At 40.8% G+C, this 20,804-nt stretch overlaps 1 protein-coding gene across 2 annotated transcripts; it reads left to right on the top strand.

The window, feature by feature from the left end:
• The first annotated feature begins 79 nt into the window (after positions 1–79).
• On the top strand, positions 80–20,481 carry gnptab (N-acetylglucosamine-1-phosphate transferase subunits alpha and beta). 2 transcript variants are annotated; one of them, XM_034133295.1, is made up of 21 exons: positions 80–483; positions 1,175–1,260; positions 1,647–1,766; positions 2,252–2,302; positions 3,377–3,579; positions 4,119–4,183; positions 4,394–4,528; positions 9,387–9,548; positions 9,646–9,825; positions 11,075–11,245; positions 11,373–11,496; positions 11,578–11,790; positions 12,546–13,618; positions 13,703–13,902; positions 14,763–14,982; positions 15,095–15,208; positions 15,421–15,506; positions 15,607–15,705; positions 15,852–16,019; positions 17,181–17,271; positions 19,017–20,481. In XM_034133295.1, the coding sequence occupies exons 1-21, from the start codon at positions 322–324 to the stop codon at positions 19,086–19,088; spliced, it is 3,795 nt and encodes a 1,264-aa protein (XP_033989186.1). In that variant the 5' UTR covers positions 80–321; the 3' UTR covers positions 19,089–20,481. The 2 variants fall into 2 exon arrangements, with proteins under 2 accessions (XP_033989186.1, XP_033989187.1); XM_034133296.1 differs by having other exon boundaries at positions 15,421–15,500.
• Positions 20,482–20,804: the final 323 nt, after the last annotated feature.

Consider the following 20,804-nt stretch of genomic DNA (forward strand, 5'->3'; position numbering starts at 1 on the left):
ACCTCCCCCGGCTGCAATCGGCTATTCTCGTCTACTTTCGAGGCGAGCCGCAGTTCGTCTCAAACAAGCCTACTATCTTCATGTCTGCTGGATGTGTAATCAGAAAGGGGTTGACCCTGAAGGCACCATGAGCCCGGCTCCTCTCCAGCAGAGGGCGATGAAGAGAAGCAGCCGGGCCGCAGCAGCGTCCCCACCGCCGAAGAAAACTGAAATGTATCGTTGTCATGTGTCATGCAGTCTGGCTGGTGGTCAGCTGACAAATGGGTCGCCTGTGATGTTTACTTTCTTTGTTTAGCGCGTGAAACCTGCCTTTTTGAATGAATGCAGCGGCATGCTTTGCCAAAGAGAACCATGGTAGTCGTCAATTCGGTGCTCAAGCTGTTGCAGCGGCAGACCTACACCTGTCTGTCCCATCGGTATGGGCTCTACCTCTGCTTTGGGGGGATAGTCCTCATGATAGTGTCCGCCTTTCAGTTTGGAGAGGTGAGCTTCTTCTATTTTCTTAACTCCAGTCACTCACTGGCAGTCAGTTTTGTTAAGCTAACGTTATTTTCTTGACAGCTGTGTCCTGATTTGGTTGTACTTAGACAACGACGGACCAGATTCCATTCAAAAACTCTGCTGTTTAAAGTCGTGTAGCTCGTTAGGAAAACTAATTAGCTTTTTATCTTTAATTCACGGGTTTTGTGAATCTTTGAGGTGTTCATGCTACTTCGGCATGATTATGAATCACCCAATTTGTACGCATTCAGAGGAAAGTCTCACATTTCTTGAAACATTGATTCCTATGGTTTGCTTACTGACAGTTCACGACGTTGTATGTTAAATCATTTTTGTTAAGGATCATTTGAGAATATCACACACATATTTTAAAGAAGTTTTGATATGAGTATACGTTCTTGCTGTAGTGTGTTATATAGTCTTCAATTGAGCTATTATTTAAATATAAATATTAAGAAAGCCTTATAGTACATGGTGTCTACCTTCGCAGATAATGAGTGGTCCGTCCAAAGAAAACCGGTTTTTTGAGTGTGGTTTGGTTTGGCCTTTGCTGTGTGATATTTGGGCGGAAGCAACATTAGCAACTGCTTATCCTAGAGGGTTTTAACCATAGACTTGATAATACATAGCCTATATCTAATGTATCATTTTGCGTCCCCTCCTCTCCATACAGGTGGTGGTGGAGTGGAGTCGGGACCAGTATCATGTGCTCTTCGACTCCTACAGAGACAATGTGGGTGGCAAATCGTTCCAAAGCAGGTGATTATACTAATTATTCATGCTCCTAAAGAGGGGTGCCTTGAACACATCAAAACAAAAGAAATGCATGAATTTCACAATTGTGTCACGTCTTCATTTAGAAGAATGCATAATGCAAACAGCTGGCTATAGTGCAACGTCTTCTTTGGTGAGGAAGTCAAACATATTATAATAAATGTTGATGTGAAAAAGTGTGTCCCCTTCCTGCAAAATCCTTCCTACACAAGACTGTTTTTAATCCTTCCCTTGAGAGAAATCTGAAAGAACAAGAGCGAGGAGTAACCATGCATGAGCAAATCTAGTTCAGGCTCGCTGGGGAGGGAATCAGGGTCAAGGCTTTACAGTGTGAGGACTCTCTTGAGTGATATGAGTGTTTCTTTTTGCAGGCTCTGTCTGCCCATGCCTATTGATGTAGTTTACACATGGGTGAACGGTACAGACGTGGCTCTGCTGAAAGAACTGAAGACGGTCAAAGAGCAACTGGAGGAGGAACAAAGAGCACTGAGGTAAGCTGTGACTCCATTGTTTGTGCTAATGTAGCGTTGCAGTCAAGCTTGATGGTTAGTTAGAATAAATGTGGGTTGTAACTCATGCCTTCAATTATATCTAAACCATTTTTTTCCTGCAGAAAGTCTTGTCCTGCAGCATATTGTGCAAAGAGACTCCAGTGCTTTTAGTTTAAACCTGAACACAGTCAGAATTAGCATGCAAGCTGAGCTGTAGCATTATCATTTTCACTCTGATTGGCTTGTTCAGACATTGCCCCAGAGGAAGAGAGGATCTGAGATCAAAGGTAAAAAAACTCAGAGGAGAAAGTTGCGGTTTCATTAGTCTATAAACTTTTATTTTTCTCTCAGCATGTTCAAATTGTGTAGTTATTCTGTTGTATTGGCATCTACAGACCTTTGTGAACGATACAATGCTGAAAATGTTGCTACTTCCTGTTGTGTGGGATGAAAATTATATGAAGTCTCTGTTTCCTTGCACACAGGGAACGCTTGGGGAAAAATGCCAGTGAGACAACTGAAGTGCCAAAAGAGAGGTGAGACTGAAGATAGTGTGTGTCCTAAAGTTAGAGGGGTTAAATGCTCTATCCTAGTTTATGTCATATTGCATTGTAATTTTGATTTATATAGACTTAATTGTGAGTTTATTTTGTTGAAGGTAGGCTAACTTCTCTTTTATAATGCAATACAGTATAACAGCAACACAAACTACATCCTCCAAAAACCTGCGTAAATTATTTAAATATATATGAAATATCTGATGTTGGTTTATTCTGACTAAATCCCCAACCCAATATTTCCATAAGGAATTCATACTCATTGAATCACACAATTCCCCCCATATAAGGCATCGGATATAAAAGGGATGGCCACCACTTTCTAAAAGGTACACAATCTATATTGTCTTATACAACTTTTTCACTTTTTTAGGTACAACTATACAGCATTATGTAATCCTTCTCTTTACAACTTATGAACATTTATTATTTTAGATCTCATTTTCCATTTGCAACACGAATGACAAATGACCGTTATGGGCACAATGAAACAGCATCTTTTAGAGTTTGATGTTGAAACAGGAAGTTTGGGGGCGGGCTTTTAAACCACCAGAAAGTGTAAACTGGTGGAATATCAGTTATTTGATGGAGACAAAAGAGGGCCAGCATCGTTAATAATGAGGATTTATTGTCATGCAGCATTCTTCTAACATATCTAAGTGGAAGATTCTTACTTACATTTTGCCAGGACTCAACTTTGGTAACAATGTTAATCTTTAAGCTGAACCACAATGAAGATACAAGTCAAAGATAGGGATTTCCTGTGTTCACCATCAACGTGTTAACAAGGGGCCCTATCTCTCTCATCTTCTCCGTATTCTCTTTTGTCAAAATGATAACCCCAGTGAGTTAAAACCGCAGACACAAAAAGGGGCTCGATGCAACATTTCCACAAAGGAAGCTGTTTGCTGAACGTGTGAACTTGACTCATTTCACACGTATGCAGTTTGAACATTTATAGGTGCAAAACCAGAGTCAGAGGAGGGGGTCGTCTCAGTGAGAGCACTGAGTAAAGATGCATGAAATAAAGTATGATGTCTTTGTGTTTTTTAGTGTAAAGCCAGAATGCCTGCTGTCCCACTGCATCATAGCGCCAATGCTGGCCCTGGACCCCGCTCTGCCTGCCAACATCACTCTCAAAGAGCTGCCGTCGCTCTCCCCGTCCTTCTCCACTGCCAAAGAGCTGCTGCTGATGAACACACCCTTCAACCCGTCCACCACCGTGTCTGTGGCTGTCTTCCATTCGCAGGCCGATGGTAAAAACACACAAACAAATTCAGAAGCAAATGTTTAGAATAAGTACACTATGCAAAATAAAGGTAAAATCTGGTAGGTAAATACTTTCCATAAATGTTTCTCCAGGGAAAACCTGTGGCGTAATAACTGAAACTAGCAAGCAGATTATCATTGAGATGTGAAAATGTATCTGCAATGCAAAATATGTTATTTGCAGTGTGGTTAATGGGTAACCAAAACATGAGAATGCTGCAGCGGTGGGGAGAGAAATCTATATTATAAGTTACAGCAGCAGCTTCAAAGATCAATAGAGGGGAACGTGTGAGCTCAGACACAAACGTCTGTAAATATTCTCATGGCTGGCCTTTTAATATATAACACACAATCTGCTGCTTAGTATTGAACCCTGTTAGTAATGTTTAACCATTTTAATGATCTAAAAGGTCTGATATTAAGAACATAACTCATAGAAAAAACGTTTCTTTTAAAATCTTAAGAGGGGCATAAGATTTCTTGTCTTATGTAAATGAAGATTTGAATATGTTCATTTTCGTTTCAGCTGATAAAGCCTACAAAGATGTGTCTAAAGAAGTCCAGAAATTCTCCGTGTCCAGATGTTACCTGGTGAGTTCATCACCGTTATATTTACTGTGAATTGCATATTTAAATTGTATCAAGGGGGTAAGGTCCCCCCTTATGTCCAGAACTACCTTTTTAGATAAGAGTAAGGTCCCCCCTTATGTCCAGAACTACCTTTATAGATCAGAGTAAGATCCCCCCTTATGTCCGGAACTAAAGAAATAAATACAAATGTCTTTGTTGTGTGTTTTGCAGACGACAGATAAAGAGGCTCCTGGTCTGATCCGCATGCAGTCTCTGGCGTACTTGAGCGGCTTCCCAGCAACCTTTAAGGAAACGGAGCAGCTGAGAGTCAAACTGCCCTCTGTCATCACCACTAAAATCAATCAGGTAAAACACTTATTGCTTACGTTTAATACTTACTAACTTGTCAGCTGATTTGATTATTATATTAACCTGATTTAGTTGGAACACCTGACACATTCAAATAACCTCGCAGTCTTCTAAATTTGGCCCATCCTTTGTATGCTCAAGCCACCTTTTATGATAGGTATTTTAATGATACATGTTGTAAAACACAGCAGAAGGGATTCTAAACATACTGTACAACTCTACTTCTTTGTTTCTTAACATCACCATTGTCTATTTGGGAAAGTTGTACATTTTTCTTCTTCTAAGACATTTCTTTGATATTTTCTTGTTGAAATATTAACAAATTAAAGATCACATTTATTGTGTTTTCCTCCAAAATTCAAGCTGAGGAAGAACATTTTAAAACTCCACTTTTGTGAGATGTCTGTTAAAATTGATATTTCAGTTTCAAAACAGCAGGTGGCATTGTTGCACACTTGATGGATGTACAGTACACATGCATGACTTTTATCTTTCTTTTAAGACATATATTACTCATTTGATGCAGAGAATGTGCATTATTTGTAAAAGGCGTTTTTTAAGTTTGTGGTAAAAAACAAGTTTAACATAACTGGACTTTGCCACCAGATGTCACTCACACAGTGTCTTATCACAGAGCTGAAGGTTTTTGTGCAAGCACATAATAAGATATTCTTGTACATCTCAGCGGCAGCATCATTTAGGAAAGTGTTGAAGACAAATGTCAAATTCTCCTTGGAGAGGAGGTTGCACTGTCATGCTAAATATGGGCTTTTTCTATTTTAAACGGTTACGTTGTGATGTGGATAAAGAGCCTCTGTTTAGCTCGGCGTCTTGTGTATCTAATACTTTTCTCTAATCAGAAGTCTGCTTTATATTTTGAGAGGAAGGAATGCCACTAACGAGCTTGGATTACTCTGAAATAATCAAAGAAAACAAAACAGTGCATGTGACCCTGTCACGGCAGCAGACAGTCAGGACGGCCGTGAGTCAACTGTTCGTCCCGTCTTCCATTAATACACTCACATGGCTGATAAGAATTAATTGACCGATTAGATAACATCTTTTGTAACTGCCTTTGTAGTTTCTAAATGTAAAACAGAATAGCTATACTACATATTTTCCCTCAGTGGACATGCATGAATGCATGAAAAGCCCTTAAAATAAATTGCTCCAAGCTAAAAAAACTGAAATAATGTGTTTTAGAGGTGAAATAATTCATTTTAAAAGTAATTTGTTCTCGCTTCTCAAATGGGAATATTTTTCTATTTCAAAAAAGAATAACAGTCATCAGAAATATTTAATAAAATTATTATTAACAAAATTATCAAATTCTAAAGGTCCACAGCTTATTGATATACTGCTTAATTCATTTTTTTGTAATCTTAAACCGATACAATTAAATCAAAATTTCAATCAAATAAATTAACACATCGTTTTTTTGTTTTTTTAAATGGACCTAATGGCATTTAATTAAAAAATTCCAACAAGAACTTGCAGATACCTTTTATCTGCAATTATTATACAATAATGCACTGTACATAATAATAGCTCAGGGGTGTCAGACTCACTGTGTCTTCATATGTGATGATATGTAGGTTAACAGTGTTTAACCTACATATCATCACCACACCCTGTTGTCCCTTTACTGCAGCATTTGTCTCCAGGTTTGTCGGTTGCAATGCAGCCTGGTGGGTCGTGTGATAATAGCCAGCGGCATTCGGGCTGTAACCTTAGCTGGCGGTGCGGGGGTTAACATTAGAACAACTGTTTGGAGTGGCGCGGCGCCAGCAAGCACACCGAAAGGTCACAAGGACTTTACTGACCTTCTTCTGCACTCTTGGACACACCCTGTCATCTCAAACTTGTGCGGCCAGCATTACCTGTTTGGAGTCCAGTTGTCATGTTTTATAATGGAAATAGGTTACGTCAAGGCAGTGTGGTACAGAGTAGAGACGATGCTAGTTCATGTGAAGCCAAACAAAGTCCGGGATGGAAAGTTTGTGTGTGTTTTTAAGGCTGGAAAAATTCTAGGTACACTGGCCACCCCACAATACACAGTTTGGGTTTCGAGGTGTCTCCTGGTGACGCCAGGCTGATTCTCTGAAAGAGGGATGATGTGCATGGTGTGGATGGAGAGGTTCAGCAGTGAGGGACGGCCGTTATTTATAGCCGGTGTTAGATCGAGTGCTATGGTGATGAAAGCTGCCCCACAACCCCGATCATCCGCCCGAGTGTTTGTGTACGCGCCTGCCGTGCTGATGTGTTTGCATTAGCGTGTATTTTTATGTGTTTGCTGTTGTCCACACGGGGTCTCATCTCCACCGTGAAGCAACATCCTAAGGTCTTTTTTTCTCATACAAATTTAAAGAGTTAATGAAAAGCGTCTTGAAATAAGCTATGTTTTTTTTAAGCGCTATATAAACATTGACTTGACTTAACATGTGAGAAAAATGGGCTAAAATGGCCAGTGTGCTATTTAGAATAATATTTTGATTAGGAGTAAAACTAAGAATTACAGACCAAGTATTAAGAATAAAATGCAAAGTTTAAAAATGTACTTTTAAAAATATTTGAAAAGGTTTTAAAATGCTAAAGTGTTCTTGAAGGTGATCTATGCATTTTTCAAGTGTAGGGAAAACTCTATTGAAACATTTATATGCGTGCTTAAGTGCACAAATGCAGGCTATTTACACTCTGTATAGACATTTAAAAAGCTGGAATCACTGACTTTCTATAATATTTATTTATATTCTAGACATTGGATAATCTTATTCAACTTGGAACAACCAAAGTTTACACGTCATGTCAATACATTGACAATATTTGGTACATTATGCAAAGACCTATATATATTTGCTTCAGTTCCCTCTATCTGTCACCTTTGTAATGTTGGGACTGGTCGTGACTTCTCCACCCGACACGTGATGCAGGATGATGTGCTTCAGCTCAGATGTAGCATCTCAACCCACCTGCTAAAAAGATCACTCACTACGACGTTAATTGGTTTTACCCTAAACTAATTACATTCTCAGCAGTGATCAGTTTATAATATTGCAAGAGTAAGCCTCACACAGGACATGTTAATGAACAAAAAAAGTATTTGTTTGGGGTCATATAAAAATGGCTCCGTATCTTGAGCCTTGATTTAGACAAATTAATGTGAGAACATGCCAATCACAATGTGTACAGAGTGTACAAATACAATTATTTTTCTTCCTTTTCTTTTTATTTCAGTTTCAGTTAGGTTGTACAAACATATTCACACTTTTTGTCAATCGTCAAATAGTTTCCATTTTCATTTAGCTGTATCTACAGAGCCAAAATCCTTTCTTTTGATTAATTCATCAGTCTAGAAAAAATTAAATCAACCAAAATGATTTCAGTTTTAATATTCATTCTGACCAATTTGGTAATAACGTGTCGTGTGTATAAAAAAATAGCCTACACTTGCAGGCAGGCAGGCATGTGCCAGTGTTAGGCCAACACACACCTCCTCTTTGTGTGCGTGTGTTAGAGCATTATCAGGACTATAAAGAGAGCTATAATAAAGACAACAATGTGATCCGCGGCTGGCTGCTCCCCGCCGGGTTCATAAGACACAGCTAATCCTCACCTAAAAACAGGAGCAGAGAAAAACAAAGGAGTCGAGTTCATGTGAGACTTTTGGATTCGGTGTTCGATGATGGAGTGAGACGGGGTGAGTCTTTTTCCTGGGAAGATTAGAGTTTAACAGGCGAGACAAATTGTTTGAAATGGGCCGTGCCGGGGGTCTCTCCCTCACATGTGTCCTTCGATGCCTCACATAACTCTCCTAAAATCATCCCCATGTGACCCCCATGGATGAGATGACATCACAGAATTTTCCAATCTCTCACCTCTTTACACACACACACACACACACACACACACACACACACACACACACACACACACACACACACACACACACACACACACACGTTCACGCCTCCATGAGTGGTCATAATCATGGCTGCACTGTGGCTAAACTATTTGTGCATGGGGTGATTTGTCACTTAAAGGGTAGGTAATTCACTTCAGAAACACTTTTTGTTATATTCCATGGAATGCTCTTAACATCCCGATAGCAATGAATACATACAAATATTTCATCTGTGGAAGCCGTGGCGCTGTAAAAAGCACGACCAATCATCTGAGCCGGCCCGGCTAAAATAACTGGATGGCCTACCTTCCTGTCAGCCTTCCATCTGTGCACAAACTTATCTCGTGCCCTCATTGGTCATGTGCACGTTCGTGTGTGTTGGAGGAGGGGCTCTGTAAGGAAGTCTGAAGGAAGGGGCAGATTTTTTTCGGTTGTCTACTTTCAAATTCTAGCGCACTCGAGCTGGTTTCTCCATTCTTACCTACCCTACCTTTAAATGGCGCTCCTGTGATTTAACATAGAAACCTCATCTCTAAGAACTTGGCTTTGGAATTAGAATTTGATTTGATTTATTTTGAATGTGTAAAACAATAATACAAAAATGTAACATGAGAATTATTATACAATACAAAATTAATCAGTGTCAAATTGATATACAAAAATATTAATGATTCTAAATTACCGGGGTATGTATAAACAAATAATCTACTTAATTACACATCCGAAAAGGGGTGGGAAGAAGTTTACACTTATTTAATCCCACCCCTTCTCCCAAAAACTAAATGATCACCAAAGTATGATTCCTTCTCTGGGTACCATAAGTGTTAGTAAAAATGTCCAGTACCGGTATTCAAAAGGATCTTGAAAGATACTAAGTATTAAATCCAATATCAAACACTGGAGTACTTTATCAAGCTTTTAACACCTTACTGTTTTTGTTTATTTGTCCATTAGTTTGAGTTGTACTCTGAGGCCAGCATCGCCCTGCTCCACCTGAAAACCCCACAGGATTTCACTGATCTGACCCAGCAGGCTAAAAAGAACCTGACCCTGGATGGTAAAGAGTTAACCATCAGCCCTGGCTACCTGTTCTGGGACCTCACTGCCATCTCACAGGTACGACTGCTCCCCTCTAACACCCTGATAGCTGTTCATCATGAGCAGTATTGTCCCCTGAGATACAGGCAAAGTATTCATTGTTTTTCCTCCTCAGTCCAAACAGGATGAAGATGTTTCTGCCAGCCGGTTTGAGGACAACGAGGAGCTCCGCTATTCACTGCGCTCTGTGGAGAAACACGCCCCCTGGGTGCGACACATCTTCATCATCACTAACGGGCAGATTCCCTCCTGGCTCAACCTGGATAACCCCAGAGTTACAGTTGTCACACATCAGGTACAATTTAAGCCCCAGATTCTCCCACCCTGACCCTTAAACAGGAACGGGTGGTCAGCTTATTACTTAACACAGTGGTTCTCAAAGTGGGGGGCGCGCCCCCCCTGGGGGGCGCAGAGGCATGACAGGGGGGGCGCGAGAGACCAGGAGAAAAAAATAAAAATCATAATTAAAAAAATTACTGATTCGAAAATATTATGATACAGTACAGTACTATAACGTCTGGGTCTCTGTGTTTCATTAAAGCTCGGCTCTGTGTGTGTGTGGAACGAGCCATTTAGTGTGCGTGCGCGAGCGAGAGAGAGAGCGCACCGGTACCGGAGATCGTTGTCGTTAGCTTCTGGTGCTAGCGAGCTATGCTAACGGATATAAGGAGTTTTTTCAACAACAAAGTGGAGGAGAGTCCTCTCCTGTCAGACTGAGAGACTCAGTGAGCTAAAGGACTCTCTCAGTGTTATCTCAGTGGGTCTCAAACGTTTTGGTCACCATTAATGTAAACAATTATTTCTGAGGCACACGTTTATATGATCATTATAGTTATAAAAAAATAAGAGAATAAATGAAAAACAGGTATGAAATACTATATGACAGTAAAACAAGAATAGAGTTTAAAAGGGTGATTTGTAAAATATCCATAAAGAAAAAGTAAATCTGTTTACAGTTCTGTTTCATATGGGTGTTGAGAGAGGTCTCCATAGATCTCTTCATTTTGCTCTCAAAGTGCAACAGATTGATGCTTTTAACTTCAATATTTAAAAATAAATCTTCCCGGGGGAGCATGCCCCCGGACCGCCCTATGTGAGGTCCACACACCACCTATAAAAATAGCACTTTACCCCTGCTTACATCTATATGCCGTGAGCTGATTATCGAGCCTTCATTGTAACAGTCGCGGGTGCACTGTGTATATGCGTGGGGATTGTTGCAGTGGAAAATTCCACTGTAGCGCCCGGTACATTAATGGGAAACCCTAAATGTTTGAGCACCCTCTATGAAAAGTCAAGCTACCCCACAGCACCCCCAAAATAAATCTCTGGCGCCGCCACTGAGCCTGACTATTTGTGTTGGGGGGGCCCGACTTTTTTTTTTCTCCAAAGGGGGGGCCTGACAGAAAAAGTTTGAGAACCACTGACTTAACCCTTTGTAACGAATTAAAAACCAAATAGAAGTCTACCAAAACAATTACAGATATGTCATTTTGAAAAATAACTGTAACTAAAATATAAACGTTTTATTCTTTGACATCCAGGATATCTTCCAGAACCACAGCCACCTTCCCACTTTCAGCTCTCCTGCCATAGAGACACACATCCACCGCATCTCAGGGCTCTCCCAGAAGTTCATTTACCTTAATGATGATGTGATGTTTGGCAAAGACGTCTGGCCGGACGACTTCTACAGCCACTCGAAAGGACAAAAGGTATGAATTTAACAAAACAAAGGGCTCGTCTGGTCATTTAGGAATATATGTTCGTACTTTTTTGTGCAAGTCATGTTGCTTTTCTCTGAACTGGCCTCTAATCATTTCTTTCCTCCCCTCCCTGCAGGTGTATCTCACTTGGCCTGTCCCCAACTGTGCTGAGGGCTGCCCAGGATCTTGGATCAAAGATGGCTACTGCGACAAAGCCTGCAACAACTCTGCCTGTGACTGGGATGGAGGAGACTGCCTCGGTAAAGACATCAACTCTCACTGTTTTAATAAGCTTACCTCTTTTATTCATGTCTAATATGTTGTGCCTTTTTATCCGACAGGTGCAGCAGGGAGCAGCCGGTTTGCGGCCGGGGTCGGTGGGGGGGCGGGTGGAGCTGGTGGACAGGTGTGGCAGTTTGCAGGAGGTCTCGGAGGTCTTGGGGGGACGTCATACTGCAATCAAGGCTGTGCCAACTCCTGGCTCGCAGACAAGTTCTGTGACCAGGCCTGCAACGTTCTCTCCTGTGGGTTCGATGTGGGGGACTGTGGCCAAGGTGAGTTTATACGGGGCATTTATACAGTGCTTTTCTAGTGTTTTGATCCCTCAAAGTGCCTTCATAATCCAAAATATGTTTATATCTTCCAGCCATAGTTTCTTTACAACAATAACTTAACACATTAAGTTATTGTTGTAAAGAAACTATGGCTGGAAGATATAAACATATTTTGGATTATGAAGGCACTGTGTCTGGTGATATTCTAAATGTTCTTGTTGTTGACAAATCCTTCCAACAAGTGTTAGATGCTAATCCAAAGCCTACTAAAGCTAATTCCTATGTGCTTTAGACCTACTGTGTTGTCCATAAATACAGTAAAAACACATGGACACTCAAAGTCAACTGTAGTTATAATATGATTAATAACTACCAAACTAATAACAGTAACTCCTTTGAAAATATGAATGTCTTCAGTGGAAACAATGGGCTTTGGGCTGAGTGTATATATGCCGTTAATAACTGTGCAATATATACCTGGCTGCTAAATCCTCAGAACTGTTACAGGATGTGTATTTTGTAAATTGTGTAACTTTTTTTTATTATAATTTTGTTATCTTTAATACTTTTTTATGCATGCTTCTTAGGTAACATTAAGCTTTCTTTGGCTCTTTTCTGCTGTAACAATGTACATTTCCCCTCTGTGGGACTAATAAAGGTATTCTGATTCAGGCTATTTTTGGTTTCGTCTTGCCTTGAGATTTGTGGCCTATTACAAAAATCTAGCCTTTAACATGTATTCATTTCTGATGTAGAGCACTTTGGCGAGCTGCGTCATGTGACCCTGCTGAGGAATCAGAGCTTGTACACCCTCCCTGTCGGTGAGACCAGGCCGTACTTCAGCTTCGACCGACTGGCCCGCAGAATCTCCGAGGCCCACGTCAGCGACAACCCGGCGCTTCGCCACACCTCCGTCGCCAACAAGTGGAAGACCATTCACCTGCTGCTCTACCCGGGTCACAACGCCACCCAGATCCAGTACAATCTCACTCTCCAGAAGGACGATGACACAGAGTTCCTAATGAGCTTCAGTGTAGCCGTGGACACCCGCGAGGCGCCTCAGGTCAACGTGTCCACGGCTGTGAGCAAAGATGCCGACAAAGACCCGAACCCGACCCCAACACCGGAGCCTCCCGTCCCGTTCTTAGATATTCCCGAGGACAAACAGGGTCCTAAGATCCTGAAAAGGCAGCCTGGTGAACTTCAGGCTGCAATACAAGTGCCTTCACTGAATGAGTCACTTCTACCTGCAGATATACAGAGTGAGCTGCAGAAGCTGGACGAGAAGCTCCTGATCGGGGACATTACTATGAAGGGTTATAACTTTACAAAGGCTGAACTTCTAAAATCCTACATGACTGAAAAGAAGCAAGACATTGATTCACAACCCCATAATGAGGGAGCAGCCAAGCTCCAGGGAAAGCCTTATAAGGACTTGGAGGGAGAGTATTCAGAAGGAAAACCACCCGTGGAAGATAAAGCAGGAAATATCATGCAGGAAAATCCAAACCCAAAAGAAGAAATGATAAGGAAAGATGTGGCTGTGCCGGTAAAACCTGTCACTCCTCTAATCAGCGTCGATATTGATGATACGCAGGAGAAAGACTTTGAAAATCCCAAACATTACAATCTGAATGCTGCGATCGAGAGGCCCAAGACTTCCAAACTGCTGAGCAGAATTTCCAAACCCAAGAGCACGGAGAGTCAGGGAGAGCCTGGGGACGCTGCAGGTGGAGCTCCAGTGGGGAGGAGACTCCAGCACTACATCCACGCAGACAGAGGCTTCCTGCCCTGGGAGAGGAGGAAGTACTTCCAGAAACTGCTGGAGGTAAACATGGCCGACAACCTCCACTTTTCTAATTAAGCATTTTATATTTCTTCAAACATGAATCTCTCTGTTTTGACTCCACAGGAAGAGGAGCGTCTGCAGAGAGAATTGTCGTATGAGGCCGACGGAGGTGCCGCTGGCCGCCGGCTGCAGGACACTTTTGCCAACTCGCTGCGCTACGTCAACAAGCTGCTCAACGGCCAGTTCGGATTCACCTCCCGCAAAGTCCCCGCCCACATGCCTCACATGATCGACCGTCTCATCATGCAGGGGCTGCAGGACACGTGAGTGTGACGGACCTTTGTTTTTAAAGGTCCCCTATTATGCAAAATCCTCTTTTCATGTCTTTTATACATAAACACTAACCCTCTGTGTAAAGACATTCTGAAAGTTTCAGGAAAAAAGATTCGCTCACTTTTTGTCCTGATCCATTTATATAAAAACCTGTTTGAAAATGAGCTGATCAGATTTTGGGCACTTTATGATGTCATAACGATTTTTTGGCTTGTGTAACCATTTGCCAATCACCAACCAAGGTAACCCCCCCCCACCCCCCACCCCCCACCCCACCTTATCACCTGAATCTCCTCCTAGAGCATTTATCTTAAGTAAAAGACAGAGAATCAGCACTTTTGAAACAGGGCTGAAACAGAGGGGTTTATGGGATGCTACTACGATCTGTTTGATGTTTCGAGCCAAGCACTTCAGAGACATGTTTTGTATTTATCTGAGACCTACTGTATAATATATTGATGAAAAACAGTATAATAGGGGACCTTTAAGTATTCCTCAAGCGAGTTTTACATTTGTTATTATTTTAGTTTCGTTTTGACTCTTATTTCATTATTGTTTAGTTGTTAGTTTTCAGTGTTTGCTAGTTTTTGATTGGTTTCATTTTTTCCAGAGAGGTTTAGTTTTAGTATTGTTTCATTAGGGCTAGGTGTAATATCTATAATATATTCAGCTACATATCCATACAAATAAACTGTAGTTATTTATGTTTGTTTATTTATTTTTAATGAGGCAATATTGTTTCAGTTAGTTATTCTACATTTTTACCAGAATATTTAACATTGACTTTTTTTGTTTTAGTCTCAGTTGGATGATAACCCTGTCTGAAAAGGTAACATACTTTTTTCCTCAGATTCCCGGAGGAGTTTGCCAAGACCTCAGGCCATAGTGTTCGTCACTCAGAGGACATGCAGTTCGCCTTTTCATACTTCTACTTCCTGATGAGTGCTCAGCAGCAGCTCAACGTGTCGGATGTGTTTGACGAGATCGACACCGACCACTCGGGTGTGCTGTCCGACCGAGAGATTCGAACTCTGGCCACGAGGATCCACGAGCTGCCCCTCAGCCTGCAGGTCCGTCCTGCCTTTGACTTCTCTTCTCTCTTTCACAAAAGGCTCTGAGACTAAACCGTTTGCAGGAATTCTTGTATTTTTGAAGTGTGTAATGTTTCCTTGTTGTATTTAGGACCTGACAGGCCTGGAGCAGATGCTGATAAACTGCTCTAAGACTCTCCCCACTAACCTGACCCAGCTCCACCTGGTGAACCCCACTCAGGAGGCCTACTATGATCCCAGCATGGTGAGCCACTACGGAAGGCAACTGCTTGGAAAAAACTGTTTTATAGCATGTTTCCTAACACTTAAAGTCATTAAATGTGCACTTCTTGTAGTGTTACACGATATACGGAAAATATGTGCTATTTTATAATGTTAAAAAAAATAACATTGATAGATACAAATATATAATATTTTACTCTGTTGTCTGACTGATGCTCTTTTTTGAATCCCCAGCCTTCTGTCACCAAAGGCCTCGTCCTGCACTGCAAGCCCATCACAGAACGCATCCACAAAGCCTTCAGAGACCAAAATAAGTACAGGTGTCATCTTTAAGCACCTTTTTTTCACAATGAATACAATTCAGATATTCTCCTTGCTTAGCCTCACTCCTGCTGCTGCTAACGTGTTCTGTGTCGACAGGTTTGAGATCATGGGGGAGGAGGAGATTGCTTTCAAGATGGTGCGGACTAATGTGTCCCATGTTGTCGGCCAGTTAGATGACATTAGGAAGAATCCAAGGTGGGAAACACTCTAGATTATTTTTCCTTAAAAGTAGTACAAAAGATAAATACATTAATTCATTTTTCTCTCTGTTAAGCAACCAAAATTCACCTTTCGGTTGGCTGTTGAGCTGTTTTAACAGTATTTTCATTAATCCCAAACAGGAAGTTCATCTGTCTGAACGATAACATCGACCACAGCCATAAGGACGCTTCCACGGTGAAAGCTGTGCTGAGAGACTTCTATGAGTCCATGTTCCCACTGCCGTCCCAGTTTGAACTGCCCAGAGAGTACCGCAACAGATTCCTGCATATGGACGAGCTCCAGGACTGGTAGGAGATAAAGTTTAAAGAAAATATTGATTAATTGTACATCTATGGAATTTGTGGTTTAGAGGGGAAAGCCTTTGCAAATATTAGATGAATAACTATGTCATTTTAAAACAGTTATGTTTACCACACCATGGATTTACTTTTAATTTAACATCATCAGGTTCAAATTGAAATGTGTCTTCTACTTGGCTTTTTTGACGAATCAATTAATAGTCCATAACCTAGCATAAAAAACATAACATTACGATAACCGACAATTATAAAGTATATAACTAAATATGGCTTTTGTTTGACAGGTCCATCTCAATAAATTTGAATATCGTGGAAAAGTAAATTAATTTCAGTAATTCAATTTAAAATGAATAATATATACATTTATTACACAAAGTAAATTATTTCCAGCATTTATTTGTTTTAATCTTGATGATTACGGCTCACAGCTAATGAAAACCCAAAATTCAGTATCTAAGAAAATTAGAATATTACATAAAAAGGTTTTTTAATACAGAAATGTAATTTAAAATAAATAATAGACAACTACAAACAACATAATAGAATAGAAGGAAAAGGTAAACATTTCAATGCTATTTTCAATATTATTGTTATTGTCCTATTTGAGTTCATAAGTGTACATGAGTAGAGGTTCATTTTACTGTACAGTATTACTATAAGACGATTCACACAGCCTGTAATTTATCAAGCTCTTTTTTCCCGAACAGCCTCAGTTAAGAATTTGGTGCTGTCACCAGGTTGGAGCGGGGGGGGGAATCCTTCAGAGGGGTTTTTGTCAGGGATCCTGCTCCTGTGCTTAGGGGGCTTCAGCTGCAGAATGCCAGCCTCACATTGTAGCTTTAAAATTAGACCGGGCAGCCTCAGATCAGCCGCTAGCTGTAAGATACTTGCAAGATCATCACACAGCTGACTCCCCCGCCTCCCCTGCCTCCCCTTCTCTCTTTGAGTTAGTAAAGTAACTGGCAGATGGCGTTGGGTGATGTCACCTTGTCACCTTGTCACCCTGTTGCCCTGCTGCCCCCTGCATACTTCAAGAGTCCTTCTTGTTGTATCACAGCACAGCTAGCCCTTAATCTAGGCAACAGACATTTTATTTCAGCATCTGTACCAGCAGCTAACCAAAACTAACTGAATTGTGTTTTTTGCCAGGCGAGTGTATCGAGACAAGCTGAAGTTCTGGACTCACTGTGTCCTCGTGACGCTCGTCGTCTTCACCATCATGTCCTTCTTTGCCGAACAGGTCGGTGTCCCCACCTCGTACCACACACAGTTTGTATACACATTCAGATATGCAGACATTCGCTCACACCGATCCCTTTCCATGATTCACGCTTGAGCTATGATTCAGACCTTCACTACCGAAGTTCCACTCGGAGAAGCATCCGTCTCATGTGTCGTGTTAGTATGAGCGGCTGAGCCAGGACCTGACTTCACAGAAAGGAAAGACGGCAAGCAGCCTTTGTTGACTTGGATCAGACAGTGTTGTATTTACTTTAACCTTTGTTGCCAGATAAGCTGGAAGAACATTCAAAGGACGTTATAGCAATGCATTTATAACCTGGATTCTGTGCTTGGGCATCTCTTCTGTCAAATTAATCCAGTTTGGCACTTGAAAGACATTCAAACAAATGTCAGGAAATGTTTAGCTAATACTACTCCACCCAGGTTGGACATAGCATTGTGCTGAGGTGCTTCCCTTAATCCAAAGGTTTCCAGTTTCTCCTCAGCGAACATGAAGAAAGGTTATGAAGTGCCGTGACCTTTGGAGAATATTCCCTACAGCAACCCATGGGACCTGTGTTCTCAGATAGAACACACACACACACACACACACACACACACACACACACACACACACACACACACACACACACACACACACACACACACACACACACACACACACACACACACACCCCAGATAGGCCTGGCTGTCCTTCTGTCGGTTAAGGTATTAAAGTACAGTTTATGTTAAAGTGATTAAGAGTGTCTTTCCTCCAGAGGGGGGTGATTCTACTCTGCTGATTGTATTACCTTAAATTACAGAGCCAGGCAATCTGGCTTTCTTAAAGTGGACCTATCATGCTATATTTGAATAATATAGTATAGGACCATACCTATATATAAGGCATATTTATACTTTTTTTTTTTTCAAAATACCAAACAGATCATGCATTTTAGCCATGTCTCATTTTTCTCAATTTTGACACACACACAAACAAACATAAATACATAAATGAATAGATAAAAACACAAAAAGAGCAGGTACAAATAAAATACACATTTTAAAGCTACATTAAAGGTGGGGTAGGTAATTCACTTCAGAAACACTTTTTGTTATATTCCATGGAATGCTCTTAACATCCCGATAGCAATGAATACATTAAATGCTTTGACAATAAATACATTAAAAAGATTCATCTGTGGAAGCCGTAATACTGTAAAAAGCACGACCAATCATTTTAGCCGGCCCGGCTAAAATAACTGGATGGCCTACCTGCCCGTCAGCCTTCCATCTGTGCACAAACTTATCTCGTGCCCTCATTGGTCATGTGCGCGTTCGTGTGTGTTGGAGGAGGGGCTCTATAAGGAAGTGGTAGATTTTTTTCGGCTGCGTAGTTTCAAATTCTAGCGCACTCGAGCTGGTTTCTACATTCTTACCTACCCTACCTTTTTAAGTAGAAAATAAAAATACACCAAAATTAAAAAAATAAATAATGATTTACATAGATCTAACATAGAAGTATCATATATTTATACATGCAAAATATACGGAATATACACATTTGCAGTAAACATATATACATAAATACGCGCTGCTAGCTCTACGGTAGCTCCATATTTAATGGACGTATAGGAGAGTGGTAACCATCTTCTCGTTCAACTCCCTGCCAGTCATCCTCTTGCTAACAGACAGTTTTTATGTCTCCCTAGTTGCATGTTGTTTCTCATTATGTCATTTCCTCCTCTCCCCTCTCCCTGCAGCTGATTCTTCTAAAGCGGAAGCTGTTCCCGAGACGCAGAGTGAACAAGGACAGCAACCCTGAGCGGGTGTGAGAGCGAGGAAGACTTCCCTCTCCTCTTCTTTCTGCACTTCAACCACCTCCACCCTTTCTCTCCTGCTCAGTGGAGAGGATTCGGACCGGGGGACCGGGTGGAAACAGGAGTCTGAAGTCCCGCCTGCTTGTGTTGCATCAGCACGGACAGAGGATAGAGACTCGTGTGAGATTGTGATGAAACATTTTTTCATAAGATGATGGATGGGGCTGTCCGGTGAAAGGAGTCACAGCCAGCAAGAAGAAGCGTACAATTCTTCTTTTTGAGACTTTTGTAAAACACAAACACAAACAAACACAGAACACTCCCTCCACACTGCACCCCCCTCCTCATGTCCTGCCCTCACCACCCTGTGATTGATGTGCTGTTAAAGTGTGAAGCATTTGACAGCTGCTGGTCAGGGCTCTGTATGTGTGTGTGTGTGTGTGTCGGTGTGTGTGTCTGTGTCTTTGTAGTGTGTATGCAGCAAGCACGTTCTACCACAATATCCACAAACTTCTGTGTTTCAAACTCACACTGATTAATGTTTATTTAATTGATTGCTCGATTCAGTCACTTTTTCAAGGAAATATGCCAATCATGTTCTTCTTAAATGTGAGTTTTTATCATCGAATGTTGCTTTTATATTCAGGCTTTGCATCATTGTTCAAACAAAAATAGATATCTGAAGTCATCTTTGCTGCCGAGAAATTATGAGGGGCATTTTTCACTTCTTTTTTTTTTAAAGACAAAACAATAAATAGATTAAAGAAATTGTCGGCTGATGAAAAGCTTGGTACTTGCAGCTCTGGATGTGTTTGGCTTTTAGCGCTATGGCTTCATTTAAAAAAAAATGAAGGAAAAGGTATATATATATAAGGGGAATAAAATAATTGTGTTGGTAAAAAATATGAAAACTTGAAGTGCCTTTGTTCATTCCTGCTTGTTGAACGTTTTTGTTTCTTTCCTGTTGTGTTTTTTAAATGTTTCACACCCTAATCTAAGGATTTATAATGAGAATGAATGGGGTATAGGATAATATGGTTTAAAATGTGGTACAAATGTAAATGATTGTTGGAGCAACATGTTAGTGATGCTACAGCGTTCATAGCCACCTGTGTGTGTGTGTCTCTGTGGGACTCAACAGGCTCGCTACTGTCTGAAATTCAGACCCCTCAGCATGTTGTGTAACTTATTTTGATTGTATTATTGTGACAGTGAGCCGGTGACTGATGCATCTGATGCTAAATAAAGCAGAATGTAAACATAGCCTCAGACAATGCTCGTGCCATAACGGTCACGTGTATGATCTCTGATGTCAGCAGCAGTGAACTACATATCTGGAAAATAGGATTCCTTCAGATTTCATCAGTTCAGTGACTCATCTGACGGAAATAAAATGTGGTTTCAGTCATCCTGGTGTTTGTCTTTTGTTCAAGTGCACTTTGAGGTACTTGATTTTTTATATTTTGTGCTATTTCATTATGTCTTACGTTTGTTTTGATATTGTAATGTGAACACCACTGCATTCATGGCAACAACCATAATGTATATTAATTCCTTTGTTCTGAAAACATGTAATTAGATTCAAAAAGCTTATCTTGAAGGTATTATATTTTGAAGTTGACTTATTGGCTTAGATACTTTTTTTTTTAAATGTTATTTGATACTCAAACAGGTAAAAATATCCAAACTTTCTCAAAAACAAGACATACAGCTCTGTGAGGCTTTACCTAG

The sequence above is a fragment of the Trematomus bernacchii genome, unplaced genomic scaffold (assembly GCF_902827165.1).
Source record: "Trematomus bernacchii unplaced genomic scaffold, fTreBer1.1, whole genome shotgun sequence".
Taxonomy (NCBI): Eukaryota; Metazoa; Chordata; class Actinopteri; order Perciformes; family Nototheniidae; genus Trematomus; species Trematomus bernacchii.

What these genes read in the sequence shown, in the direction of transcription:
- gnptab (XM_034133295.1), top strand. Translation starts at nt 322, where the DNA reads ATGCAGCGGCATGCTTTGCCAAAGAGAACCATGGTAGTCGTCAATTCG. An exon ending in ACTGAAGTGCCAAAAGAGAG is followed by an intron (nt 2,303 to 3,376) that starts GTGAGACTGAAG and finishes TGTGTTTTTTAG; the next exon opens with TGTAAAGCCAGAATGCCTGC. An exon ending in TGTGGGGGACTGTGGCCAAG is followed by an intron (nt 11,791 to 12,545) that starts GTGAGTTTATAC and finishes TTTCTGATGTAG; the next exon opens with AGCACTTTGGCGAGCTGCGT.